Here is a 15,494-nt window from a genome sequence, read left to right as displayed (position 1 = left end):
TTGCTCTGCTGGTATTAAGATGGAAGGAAGTCATGGATGTGGTTATATTAAATCTATTACCGCTTCAGAACTGTATTAGGGGTTGGTGATGCACTTCTGACGCTTGACACGATGAGACTGAAGAACCGTAGGTGTCCACGTTCAAAGTGTCAGAAGATGCAAGTGATGTAAAATAACAGGACCGATATTATGATCCTGTCAAGAAAGTAAATGGGGTCTATTTTTTCATGTCATGTTTACTTTAAGGGAGGCGTCAAGGAAAATGAGAATGACATGAGCACATACAGTATGACCAACCATATTCACATAACATACAGAGAATTTAAAGGTATAGTAGTGGATGCTTCTGGCTACTGAAGCTCAATTTCATGCGTTGCTGCATTCCAAAATGTGTGCTTACAATGCATTGGCCAAGAATGCACATCTGCATTTGCATGTTAGTGTAGTTTTTGGCCAAAGGGTCAAAGAAAAAGTGGGAAATAGTGCTGCAAAACTAAATAACAATAAAAACGTATTAGATCGATAGAAGATGGACGGACAGACGGACGGACAGATGGGCGGATAGACTAGATAGATAGATAGATAGATAGATAGATAGATAGATAGATAGATAGATAGATAGATAGATAGATAGATAGATAGATAGATAGATAGATAGATAGATAGATAGATAGATAGATAGATCACATGAACCACTTTGAATTTACAGACAAAACAACTACCATATACATACTGTTATTGTAGAATAAATTTCATCACATAGGATTTCGGTCACACCTCTCAGCCATAACTAAAAGTATAGGTATTCTTGAGGAAAAGAATAAAAAGCTGGAGAGTGTATAATGGAGTACTGTAAGGCCTGTAGAAGTGGTGTGCAGTGGAGCAGTGGGCATAAGCAGCCCTGAGAGCCACTAACACACATGAAAAGCTCTGTCACTTGAACTACAGTCATGTGTTAATCAACATCTCCATGCGCTTCCTCTCCCTTGTTACTCAGCGGCATTAGTCTCCCCGCGCTCTTCCTCTGTCTAATTTGCTTTTCGTATTCACTCTTTTCTCCTCCTCCCCCATGACTCATCTCGTTCCTCTCAGCCTTCTCTTTGCTTTCTGCTTTTTATACACATCTCTCCTTGTTCTGTTTATTCTGGCTGTGCCTTTAACTAGCACACACACACACACACACACACACACCTGTCATTGAAGTATTGAGCTCAGTGGCTGGGTAAAGATCTCTCGCTCACACACAGGCACATGCATATCTCTCTTGATAAGCACTTATAAAGAAAACAGTCTGCGATTAATTTTACAATTTGCTTATTTTGATCCATCTAAAAGGTGGAATATTTATATTTTTAATTAGTTGCATGTGACTTGCCATCACACAAAGTCCTTTTATATGAAATGCACATTTTCAGTCCCTGTGAAGATTGTCTTTAAATAACAGCTGCCTGTGTGAGCTGTGATGAGGTCTCTCCGGGGGCCGCAGGTTAAATTCTCTTTCCGTCGGCGCTAATATGCATGTTTGCTGGCAGACATTTGCGCTGCAGATTATCCTCATTTACATTTCAACTCAGAGTCAATTTAACTCATTTGCGATTTATTCTGCTGGAACTTCTTTCTTTGTTATTGCTTTGCTTTTTACTTTGCCCTTTCGCTATTCTGAATAAATGCTGCTTAAATACAACTAAAGCATTTCACTTTATACGAGTCACGCTTGCCAGTGCATTACCCCAATACTTTTAATGTGTTGGTATGCAGTTGATTGAGTGCTCTGGGTAGTTGTCAGGGTGTTGCTAAGGTTTTGCATTGCACACTCAGAAGAGCCCAGCCCTCAATCTATAAATAAAATACAAATACTATATAAAAATATCTATATTATAGAATATACATAAAACTGAAATAACACCAGTTGTTATGCAGTTGCTAGCCACACTTAAAATCACCCATCCTCCAATCTATAGCATTTCTAATGCTGCCTATTTCCTATATGCATCCTTTGAGACTAATACTGTCATTTTGCAAGTAATGAAATTGAATTTTAGATGCTGAGTTTAGGCGGTCAATCTAATCCATATGTGGTGCAGCTACATTGGTTGCCATAGTAATAAAAGCATCAATACGATGTCTAACAATGGGAGAGAATGTCTGTAAAGGCAAAAAGGACAGAAAACGGGAAAGGTTGGCACAATCTTTGCTTATATGCATATTCATATAAAATATGCTGTTTCTGAACCCGCTCACTCATTCACTACTTGGGCGTTTTTTACCGTTAAGACGAACAACTGAACAGTTCTGAGTCAGATACAGCATAAAATTGGATTTGCTTCTGATTTGGGAATGTATGGAAGAAAACAATGTTACAGTACTGTAGTTATTTCCATTTCTCCACTCCCACCTTGTTTAACAAAATCACAGCCTCCTGGTTCAATCCAGTTATGTTGAAGGTGTCCCCTGCCTCTCCGTCCACAATCATAAAATCCATCCGAGCGTTTTCACCCAGGTCTGCATCTGTTGCCGACAGACGACCGATCTCCACCCCGGGGACGGCCAGCTCAGAGACAGAAAACGACCACATACCTGCAGGAAACAGAGATGGTGTAGAAAGTAATCAAGCAAAAACACTAAAATTAGAACATCATCATTAAACTCATTATATGCGCAAGGCATTCATACAACTCCCCTATAGCCATTACGAATCAATCTGACGCCCATCCTAAACTAGACTTTTATATATAGAATAAAAAACACTGCAAAGGAAGCAATGCCTTGCCTTTTGTTCTCACAGTTTTTTTTTTTTTTTTTAGCTATAAGACAGTTTAATAACCGGCTCTTCTGTCTTCTTGTGCGGCAGCTATATCGCGGGCCAAAAATAACACTCTAAAAAGAGAAAACCTGCCTGAGTCTGTTTAAACCTAATTAGAGACCGCAAATAACGCAGACAATCTACTGCATTCCATAAGAGAATGAAAAGTGTTTCTCATCTCACACGAGAGACACGCATCAGATCTTATACCATGATCAATCACCATAACAAAAACAAATGTGTTTCCAAAGAGCTCTGAGTGGTTCTCAGCTAACTTTATCTGCTTTCTAGGGTGTTTTGGGTGGTTGCTTACTGAATCAAGTCAAAAGAGTGATATTCTGATCCATTTTTTATATTTTTTTATTTTAGATGAATTATTTTTATTGGATCAATCCCTAATTTTAAATATGAGTAACAGTAAGTGTAATAAAAGCACCACGTACAACATCTATTTGTTACAGTGGATAGATAGATAGATAGATAGATAGATAGATAGATAGATAGATAGATAGATAGATAGATAGATAGAAAGAACAGAATGTTTGAGGAGCATCACTACAGTATTCACTGCAAAAACACTAATTATTAATTCCACAAATTCCAAACATGCTTTTGGAAAGAGGATATCAGAGAGGCAGAATAAGAAAGATCCAAAAACAGAGAGTGTGATAGAAATATAAAGCAGGACACTGATGATTCCTTGCTTCTTTTAGGAGCCAAATTTGCTCCAAAACAGAAAATGAATCACGCAAACAACAAAGGCTGAGACAGTGTGATTCACCAGAGGCAGTTTGTGCCAGCTAATAACTCCTAACATTCATTAAAGCTGAGCGCAGCCAAGAGAAGATGATCACAGAAACACACTGTGGGAATACAATATGGCTTCTTTGCACAGTGTATTAACACTGTGTATTATTCAGAGGAGGAGAAAGGGATGAGGAGAGATTAGGGGAGAGATAGAAAGAACAAAAGAGGAAACGGCAGCAGGAGAGCCGGGAAACGAAAGGGAAAAGAGGCAGAGAAAGCGAAAGACAGAAAGGCAGAGAGTGTGTACTCATGTAGGAGGGAGGGAGGGAGAGGGTGGAAGACGTATTGTGTGTCTCCGAGCTGTATTTTTCAGCTGCGTTTTTTGCTGCGTACTGATGCGGAAAGCTCTGAACTTTAAATAAAATATTAATCGCATGGATTTTGAAGAGAGGATCTGTAGGGAGGGCTGATGGAAGCCGTGGCACTCTACAGACAGGCCGAAGCCTTCTGAATGAGACGCAACACAGATTATCATTATCTCTGGCACGGTGATAATAGTCGCCAGATTCATCAACACCATAATCTACTTCATAATTATGATACGCACTATGATACTCTAGTCCTTCCTCTGTGGGCTTATGAGAGTCAATCTTTGTAGCGATGGCCATTAAACAATCATTGTTGTGTTTGGAATAAATATCACTAATCATTAGCTATGGGTCCCTGCAGCAGTTTTAAATACTCTTTTACTGTTCGAGTGTACTTGGTAGGGCACGTCACTAGTCCCACGGATGAAATGCAATAATATTTCACAATTTACAGCACATTCGGTAATATTGTAAAATATTATTACAAATTAAAAGAACTGTTTTCTATTTCAATATATGTTGAAATGTAATTTATTTGTGTGATGCAAAGCTGAATTGTCAGTAGCATTACTCTAGTCTTTAGTGTCACATTATCCTCTTTGTTTAGATTATTAAATATGGTTTGGGACGAGGGAAAAACAATAAAAACGACACATAAAGGCATTTGAACAATAAGTGATGAATGCATGGTCGAAAGTCTCAACATTAAAGTGTCTGAAGTTGTAGAAACACCCACATATGACAAGGTTAAAGATAAAAGGCCAAACTAGGATTTGATACTTGCTAGTCAGTGATAGTATTTGATGTCCATTTTCCCAGGATAGAAATAAAAATAACATTTTAAACATCTGTTCAAATTTCAGTATAAAATAAAACTTAACACCCATTGCGCAAAGATTCTTTAAAGTGAAAAAAGTTTATTTAGATTATTAAAAAGTTCTTCCAGAAAAGATTTAAAGAAATGTAGTATGACATCACTTGCTCACCTATGGTTTTCTCTGCAGTGAATGGGTGCTGCCAGAATAAGAGTCTAAAAACCTGATAAAAACATCACAACAAACCACAAGTAATCCACATGACTATCGTCCATCAAAGCGAAGGGTGTGTGTTTGAAAGAAATGCATGAAGAAAAAAATCATCTTGAATGACCTAAAGGTGAGTAAAAAGGTCAGCAGATGTAAAATTTTGTGTGAACTATTCCTTTAAATACTGTTTACTGAAATGTTCTGTAGGGAACCCATAAATGATTCTTCTACGGAATCGCTGTGAAAACCCCTCATTAGAAGTGTAAAAGAGCTAACAAACACACACACACACACACACACACTAAAAGCTACAAAACTCCAATTTTTACTTTATGGGGTCCACAAGAGGAGAAAAGGTCTTCTCTGTATCTTTGTTGGTGCAAACAATGCTGCGTGTCTCCTTGTTTCTGACTAACGAGGTGGAAAACAAGCAAGCGCCAAACCCGGCAATTCCAACAAACACGAGCATTCTAATCTTTTCTGTAAACTTCAGCAGTCAAAAACCCGGGAATCACCCAGTTTGTTGGCATCTGTGTCTTTTTATCAGCGTCGTACAAAATCGTACAAAAAAAGTCACATTTTTCCTGTCAGTCTTTTAGACCAGGTTTTTTGCAGGTGTTTTACAGAAGCTTGGTCGAGTCTGAGCAGTTCTGGTTGATGATTTGTATCGCCAAAATGAGCTGACTTGTCTAACTGGGGGGGCCATGTTGAGTTACGAGTCTCACTGGAACTCACTGGACCTCTCTTGCTCAGAGGTGACTCAAGCGGTGCGAACAGCTCCGGGCTTTGTTTACTCACTCACACACTCATTTATTAAAGCCGACAGATATGGACTGACAGAAACCCATAAGCCTTATCAAATCCACAGTCACTCACACTCACCCTTCAGACTTTGATATCTCACACACACAGCACACATCGCAACCGTCTTATCTTCATAGAAATCCTCAAATATTTCATACACACGTACACACAGATGCTCCCTACGCCCAAGACACCAAACCACACTTTTTATATATTTCCTTCAAACACACGGTGCAGGGGCTCTTAGCGCTTGGAGAGAGCTGCACTGAGAATGAAAACAGTCACAGATCACGGGTCAGTGGATGCAAGGCTTGTTTGAGAGATTTAGCGACACTATTTACAACGCTGTGAATCGGCTCCTGTTGAGAGTCAGGGCACTACGTCCTTAACACATCTGCCGGACCTGGAAATAAAGCACAGCATCCTGAGAGGCACACAGGATGTGGTTGAGATGATCAGCGACTTGTTTGTTTTCTCTGTGATCACTGTCAGATCCTGCAGAGCGCTGAATCGCTAAAGAGGATCATCGTACACGATCACTGTAAAGCAGGGTTTTCCAGTTCTGGCCCAACACTACACAATGGCTTTCTAATATAAAACCCTTGATTTAACTCTTTAAGAGAGGCTACAAGACCAGAATTTAACATTTAAAGTAAGTCAGTTTTTTTCTGGCACTATATTTCTAATGCTATTTTACAGCCATAATTATACAGCTCATTCAATGGAGAATCACCAAAAGGTATTTAAATGTTTGTCTTAATTGAGATCGTATATCAAATATGAAAAAAAAAAAAAAAAAAAAATCAGACTCTTATGCTCACCAAGCCTGCATTTATTTGGTCCAAAATACTTTAAAAACAGTAACGTTGTGAAATATTATTGAAATTTCTTGAATATATTTTTTGAAATCTAAAATTTAGTGTCAGTTGATCCTTCAGAAACCATTCTAATATGCTGATTTAATGTTCAAAAAACATTTAATTATCATCATTATTAAGCAGATGCTGCTTAATATTTCTGTGATGCACTGAGATATATCTTTTTTATTTTAGGTTTATTTTAGGTAATAGATTGTTCAGAAGAACACCATTTATTTGAAATAGAAATCTTACATTATAAATGTCTTTACTGTCAGTTTTGATCAATTTAATGCATCCTTGCTGGATAAAAGTATTAATTTCTTCTTCTATCGACCCCACACTTTTGCACAGTAGTGTAGGTTAGTTAAATCTGTGTTAAATAACAGGTGACAGTCTGGCCGGGATTCTGGAAGACACCATTTCTGACACAATTTTACTTAACCCTGCATTAAAAAGCATTAGCATGCACCTTTATTATTATTCATACATTATTAGAACTGTCAAAGATATCGTGTTAACTTAATGTGTTACCTTAGGAAATGAATTAAATATGTTTTAGAGCATGATCTTTTAAAGGCAGTTAACACATTTATCTAACATTTTTCCCCTAGATATTTTATTTATAGGCTTTTTTGCCTTTTATTATATAGGACAGTGGAGGAAGAGAGAGAAAGAAGAACAGGATCAGAAAATGAACATGCAGGTCGCATTTGAACCAGCATTCCTGTGATCGTGTGGCTCTTAAATGTGCAAATGAGCACATCGACTGAATTCAGAATATCATAAATTTATGCTATACTGTAAGTGCCAGAAATAGCATGCTAGTATGCTCTCTATCCCTTGTGCCATTATATATCACTGTGTGACATTATAACTGATTAATTCTCTCTTGTGCAATATCTTAAAACAGCAATTAGAGAGTGGGTGTCTCATAAAAACTAGAGTGTCAAACAATCACATTTAATTGAATTAATTACATGGAATGTACATTAATTAATCAAATGAATTGCAATTAAATGCACATCTCTATATTGTTTTAGAAGAATTCACAAATGAAGGTAATTTAAGATATTATTGTGACAAAAAATAACTAAAGACATTACAAAAAGTTAATTTTGTAATATCTAGTTTGTTACTGTACTGATGTAGTACTTTTGTCTTGCAGCAGGAGAAATACTTTATTTTACGTAGGCATTAATGTTATTTTGATTATGTTGCCACATTAAGGCAAAATATCAAATAGCACAAACAAATTGATCAGGGTCGTAGGAAAATGCACCTTTGTGCTCCACTAGACAAGATCAAGTCAGTCAAAATTAAAATTAATCTTGCACATTAAATATCAATCAAAGCATAGAACTCAAAATACTAACAAAGTAGTTATATCTTAACCTATGCCAGTTCTTTTTTGAGAATCAAATACACACTGTACAGCGCGACCAAGCTATTCCGATTCCCAAACGAATTAATCATATGAACCGGTTCCAAAACGAAGGACTCTTGAGTCTTTAAATTCATAAGGCGACCAATCAGATTGACAAACAAATCCTTCCTGAAGTTCTCCAAAGACGTGAATCAAAAACGGCACGTATACATATAATGAATTTTTCACAAGCAGGTTCTTCGTAGTGAATCAAACACAATGTGTTCCCCAGATTGCATGCACGGGGAAGAGACCGTTCTCCTGAGGAGAGGCGCGTAGGGCTTTTAAACAGCAGCGGTGATGAGGCTCCATTTACGTCAGGTGTGCCCCATCACACGCCGCCAGCCCTGGCTCATCCAGCGCCCCTCATCACACACCCACTCCTGTCGGGAACCTGGTGAAGGGCAGCAATTTAGGACGGGGTGATGGTGACAATCAGGGAGGAGGCAGCTGACTCGTCACAACATACACACAACAAAGTATAAGCGAGAAAGTGGTCAGTTGCTTTGACAGACCCTGCTATAGTGTAGAGGATCAGAATACAATCTCAGTAAGAGAATCTAAATAGAGACAAAATAGAAATGTGTCCTGTTATCACTGCTAAGGGAACCCCAAAAACTGAACAAGAATAAATAAATAAACTTGGAGTGACCCATACTGCTACTTTTAATTAAAATGAAGAAAAAAGGGGGGAAATATTTCAATTTAATGCTCTGGCTCTTTTTTCCATTATCCAGTTTTTAATTAACCATTTGAAACTGCTTTTAGGCTCATTTTTAAGCATGACCAAGTGTGTCATGCCCTGTTTTAACATTTTAAAATATGATATTGGTTGAGCAGGAATGGGTTTTAATGAAGTTATTACTTTATGATTTTCACTTGATATTTGCCACACTAAAACTTTATTATATGTATTATAAACTTTATAAAGTTTTTTTTATATATAAGAAAAAATCCTAAGTGACCAGGGGGCAGTGAGAGTAATTTAATGGTTTTAAAATGTGCAGAAATTAGCAACTGTTACTAATTTGCAGTCTTTTTTTATATTCAGAGTTTCAATCGGCTGGTGAGACGAGGCAAATTCACCACTTCACTGGGTCTTAAACAGTTTTCACTGTCAAGCTGCTGCTTAATTAATCACAAACCTATGGAGCTAATATGGAGTTTGAGGTATGAATCAGCAGACACAAGAAAAAAATATGATTGAACAAATCACAAAATGTTTCGTAATCTGGGTTGAGTTCCTCAAAAGCTTCGTAAGCCTAAGAAGTTCGTGAAAATGATCATACGACTGATCTTAATTTTACGGTCTGTTTCCCAAAAGCATTGTAGCTTAAGTAGCACTTGAAAATCATTGTAGATCTACGAGTGCTCTGGAGTAATCGTTAAGCCCTAAGTGCATTGTAAGAAGACAGATTTATGCAGTCACCTGCAGAACACTCGGCAGATTACACCTTTAACTTAATTCATGCGCAATGTGATTATAATATACAAGTATTTGATTGTGCTTCATTGTACACTTTATGACAAATTTTTTTTTTTACATATTTTTATTAATTTATAAATGAAATAATTAAAAAGGACAGAAAAAAATAGAAATACACGTAAATTAAATGACTGAAAAAATATAATAATAAAAAAACTAATAAAATAAGTAATGCAGGAAATGTATCAAAGACTGGGGGGAAAATATGTGAATGTCTTGCTAAAGTGCATGAAAACCAGCTATGTTTTTGACCCGAAAATAACGTCTCATTCTCTCTCTCTATACGGTGTATAAATAAATCAATTTAAATAAATTTATGCATTTAGCAGACACTTTTATCCAAAGTGACTTACAGTACATTCAGGCTAACATTTTTTTACCTAACATAGGAATATATAAAGTATATTATATATTATTATGTAAAGTATAATATTATACACTATAATATAATATAATATTGTATTGTATTATAGTTATTATATCCAAGTTGTCTGTCTGTACCGCAGCATTAGGTTAATGTTAATAAACGATCGTTTACTACAATTACGAGCCATTCTATAAGGTGACATTTCAGCACTTGACAAACGGACAGCGACTCCTAAGTAGCACTTAAAGGACAGCTACGTGCAACTGTGTTAAGTGCATTTTTGGTAAACGCACGTGAAACAATAACGAACGTTCACAAAATGACTGATAAAAAAACGTTCTTAAGCTCTTGTTATCGGGAAACCCGGCCCTGATCTACCAATCGTTAACTCAGTTCAAAAGATCACACACTTTTGATATAATTTTGTATGTCGCCCCCCTGAACATCAAAATGTCTCTGTTCTTTGGTTTCCCAGCATGCTCTGCACATTTGACTTCCTCCCCATACTTAATGTCTTAAAGCTGACATTCAACTTTTCTGGCGGACTCAAACACAAACTATCACAAGTGTTTACTGATATTTAGGGAGGCAACATGCAACATTAATAAAACAAGGATATGTAAATCACACACAAATATCTTGTTTCTATGTTTTACATAAGCTTGTCATTATTATTATTACTTTATTTCAGCTTTATTTCAAGTTTTTAAATAATAGTTTTAGTTTTTACAACTAAACTGCATTAGACTGGACTAAACTAGACCAGACCAGCATAGATGACTAGAATAAAACGGTGCAGTGTACTAAACCAGCTTTTATACATTTGATGCTGTTCTTTGTAAGAGAAGCAAACAACAGGTGGCTTGAACGTTTATGATTACAGGGATTGTTTCAGGGAGTCGATGGACACAAGTGAATATATTATTGAAGTGAAACAAATATGATACGCCATCATATTCAGCATATTTCTAGGGAAATAATCCATTTCGAACAGTTCAGACTTGTGATTGAATTTATGCAGCTAAGTAATTGTGTAAGTCATGACTCTCTTGTGTACAACTGATAAGATCGCATCCCAATCACACAGAATATAATACAGCAGACGCAAGTCGGCCCCTCATGTGTCATCTTCTGACATCACGCCCACAGTCTCCAAACCACCACTCGCGTCTTTGAGCTGTCAATCAATTACTGCAATAAGACAGCATCCGCAGCATGAATAGTATGTGTGTAATAAGCTTGCTGTGGCTAACAATTGGACAGAAGTGCAGTCAGGAAAATAGGGCCGAGTGATTTAAAGTAGAAGAGAAATAAAGCATGAATCTATTTCAAAAGGTTACATCATGTCACACACAAACCTGAACGCCCACTTCTCTTCTCTTCCTGCTGGTTAGTCTGACCGTGGACGTGGAAACAGCACTTGTGATGTTAGCAAACAGTGCACTGCGTGTCATTAGAGCAACTAATGGAGAGGGTGTATGCTGACGGGGATATAAAGAGCCCACACTGAGACTCTTTGATCTTCACAACAAAATAGCTATTGAATTCAGAGTTTATATGCTCTGAAAGAGAGCTCTTGGAAAATAAATGAGACTAGACTAAGACTGAAACAGAACAGAGGACACTATACAAGACCAGAATATGAGTAGACCAGATCACAATAGAGTTTCTTTGAGATTTGTAATGACATTTTTGTTTAATTATATCTATTTAGCTACAATTTATTTATTTTTCTTTTAGATTTTGTTTTTTGCAATTTTGGTGACTTTAATATGATTTCAGTTAGTTGCCGAGGCATTTTTTTTTTCATTTAATAAGTATGTTTCATTGAATTTAAGCTTTATGTCAATTAATAATAACCAATTAAATAATAACCTATTATTAGTTAACTAAAACAGATTACTAAATGACTAGAAAAGAACTGAGTTATGTACAGTACACCAGACTAGAGAATAAACAGTGTGGTGTACTAAAATAAAATAGAAGAAAGTTAAGTTGATTACAATAGACTATACTGGAACAGACAGAGTAGACAAGACTAGACTAGAATAGAATAGACAACACAGATGGGAGAAGAACAGCAAACACTAGAATAGAATAGAATAGAATAGAATAGAATAGAATAGAATAGAATAGAATAGAATAGAATAGAATAGAATAGTGGTGTGTAGTAGAGAAGACTAAATTAGATGTGGTCATTCATAGAATAGAATAGAATAGAATAGAATAGAATAGAATAGAATAGAATAGAATAGAATAGAATAGAATAGTGGTGTGGGGTAGACTAAATTAGATGTGGTCATTCATAGAATAGAATAGAATAGAATAGAATAGAATAGAATAATGGAGTAGACTAGAGTATATATGATCCTTCATAGAATAAAATAGAATTGTAAAACTAATTAGATTAGAAATGAACTAGACTAGAACATAACAGAGTATACTTAACTGGACAAGGAGAGATTACAATAAAATTAAATTGTAATGTGCACAACTAAGAAAGAAAGAATGTAAAAGTGGAGTAGAATAGACTATATTAGATATGATATTTCATAGAATAGAATAGATGAGATTAGATATAAACTAGACTAGAACATAACACTAGGGTAGACTAAACTGTACTAGTCTAAACCTGTCTAGAATAGACAACTACAATAAAATTAAATAGAGTCATAAAGTAAAGCAGAATAGAATAGTGAAGTAGACTAGATTATAAATGATACTTCATAGAATAGAATACAATAGATTGCAATAGAATAGAATAGTAGACTAGATTAGATATCATCCTTCACAGAGCAGAACATAACAGAATAGAACAAAATAGAACAGAACAGAATAGAATAGTATATTATAGAATAGTAAAATGTAGTACATTAGAGATAAACTACACTAGAACATACAGTAACAGAGTACACTAAACTGGACTCGACTTAATTTGCCCAGATTAGACAACTGGAATAAAACAAAGCTCGGTAGACTAGACTAGGACAGATAAGCAGTGTAATAAAATCCAGCAGATAACAAAAATAGATTACAACAGAATAGAACGTTCAACAGAATGAACTGTGGACTAGAGTACACAGACTAGATCAGACTGGGATTTGATTTGTTCTGGAGCACGGCTGGATGTGTGACTCACTTTGAGTGAAGCGGGGCGGGTTGTCATTGACGTCACTGAGGTGCACAGTGAGAGTGGTGGTCCCTGTCAGACCCCCTTGATGGCCACCCATGTCTCTGGCCTGGAGCACCACCTGGTACTGCGCTTGAGCTTCCCTGTCCATGTCAGGCACTGCTGTGCGCACGATACCTGTCGAGAGAGACAGAGATGGGAACAGATCACTCAGAGCAAACATCACTTTGCTTTGGCAATACTGAACAACTTTCATGCCAGTAAAGTAATTAGGTAAAAATTGGAGTGAATTAAAAGGCATCACATTGAACATCCTACACCTCGCACTGCTGTCCTGCCCTGAGTTTCATTCCCAGAAACTTTAGCAGAATACAGATCTGACTGCTTCTGATGGGTCAGACAGATATTACAGTAGATGGAACTGTCACTTGTTCTTAGATGCAGTGAATATTGTACATTTATTGTACATCCATTTATTGTCTTTATGCCTTGCAAAATTGAAATCTTCGGTTTTCTGTGATGTATTCGACACCCTTGTTGCTGATCCTACTGATTTTTTGACCAAGATAATTTTATCTAGCTAGGGAACATAGATGGATTTGCAAAAATGGCACAAGTCAGAATATGCTGAAAAACACAAACCAATCAAATATATTTTGCCTATGTCATCATTTTACAGAAAAAAAGTGTTTATGAATCTTCTGAGATAAGTATGATGTTTGTTTGGTAAATTTGTTAAAGTTTTTTTTTTTTTACATTTTTTATGTTTTTGTCTCACCAAGGCTGCATTCAATTGATCCAATAAAATAAAATAAAATATAAAAACATTAAAAACAGTATTATGATGATGATGATTTATATATAAATATATTTATTAACTGATTTATTAATAAAAAAAAAAATGTAATTTATTCCTGCAATTGCAAAGCTGAATTTTCAGAGTTCTTTGATAAACAGAAAGAACAGCATTTATATGAAAAAAAAATCAAATTGAAAAATAGAAATATTTAAATAGAAACGGTTTTTGACACTTATATTTTTAAGAGGTTACTCTGCAATACTGCAAGTTTCAGAACTCAAAACTTACTCTCCATTAGAAATGCATGGCTGAATTTTTTTTTTAATGATGGCATTTTTTAAATGCCTGAGCAACTAAAATATAAAGTTTTTGTTTTCTCTTTACATTTCACAAGTGACAATGCAGGTAAATACATTTATTTCTAATTTTACAGTGTTTGTTATAAACATCAAACCAGAATTTAACACCATGAAGACACCAAGTGTATCATTGTTTGAGTGTTGCTAATGCAATCAGTACATACCCACGCACACGCAGCATCTTGTATAAAACAACAAGTAATAATAGATTTTTTTTAAACTGAAATACAGAAAATTAAGCAAGCAAAAGCAATTACCACGCTGAGACAGACCATTGCAATCGTTGTGGTTGAGTTGCATTGCTCAGTTTCTTCTGCCTCAGGCTCAAATATATACTGCTCTGTTACAGTGCTTGCCATCTTGAGTATCAAAATGCATGACATGTTGTAAAAGAGGGGGTGTAGACAGTGGCGTGCACGGTGTGTGTGTGTGGGGGGGATTAATTGCTGATGGTAAAGTGCCCGTTCTATGTGCCCCCTGAACGTGATTTCTACTGACGTGGACTTTATGCCAGAAAAAGCTCTTGGATTCCATCACAAATATCTTAATTTGTGTTCTAAAGATTAATGAAGGTTTTATAGGTTTGTAGTGACATAAGGGTAAGCAATTATTGACAGAATTTTCATTTTTGGGTGCACTATTCCTATAAGGTTAGCTGCAAAAAATAACCTCATCCATGCCTTCTCATCACTGCTGTTTCACTGCATGCATCATTTTTTGACTTTGCTAAAAATAGCATAACATATCTTCAGATATTTAACAAACATGCTAAGTTCACATACTGTACTTGTTTCTCAGATAAACAATGCTAACACCAGTTATTCTACTTTGAAATGTGTCACCCTGGGTTGCCAGTTGGTGGAAAACACAGTGTATACTGTAGGACCATTAGAACGTGTCTTTACTTATAAAAAAGCACAGTATAAAATAAAAATAAAATTCCTCCTCCGTCATGTTGACATCAAATAAAATATCAATTTGCTACTGTAAACAAAACTTGCAATGCCCCTCCTGGTCCACTGTTATGCATTGTAAAAATGCATGCGTGATATGCAGCAAAATATGTGAGACACAAATGCAACTGTCATATACGTCTGTTTAGCATGTGTTTACACAGAAAAACTATGGAAAATTAAAAACATGTGCATAAACCTCTAGGTTAAGACAGTGTATTAAGAACTAATTTGACCAATAGCAGTTAACCAAATCAGGCTTATATTTTAGTGTAAACAAATAAAAAAATGGACCAGTTAAAAAAAAAAATAGATGATTAACTATTAAGATTAGTCTAAACCTTTTATGCAACCGGCCCCTGGAATGGAA

At 35.9% G+C, this 15,494-nt stretch overlaps 1 protein-coding gene across 1 annotated transcript in view; it reads right to left on the bottom strand.

Annotated features, from left to right (window-relative positions):
- Positions 1-15,494, bottom strand: part of LOC113041303 (cadherin-11-like) — a 64,974-nt gene that overhangs the window by 13,620 nt on the left and 35,860 nt on the right. The window contains exons 5-6 of the mRNA XM_026199763.1: positions 13,023-13,190; positions 2,396-2,577 (exon numbers count right to left, since the gene is read on the bottom strand). Coding sequence (XP_026055548.1) covers positions 2,396-2,577; positions 13,023-13,190 — 350 coding nt within the window. The remainder of the gene's footprint in view (positions 1-2,395; positions 2,578-13,022; positions 13,191-15,494) is intronic.

This window comes from Carassius auratus, chromosome 23 (genome assembly GCF_003368295.1).
Source record: "Carassius auratus strain Wakin chromosome 23, ASM336829v1, whole genome shotgun sequence".
Lineage (NCBI taxonomy): Eukaryota > Metazoa > Chordata > Actinopteri > Cypriniformes > Cyprinidae > Carassius > Carassius auratus.
This window is presented reverse-complemented; position numbering and strand designations above follow the sequence as displayed.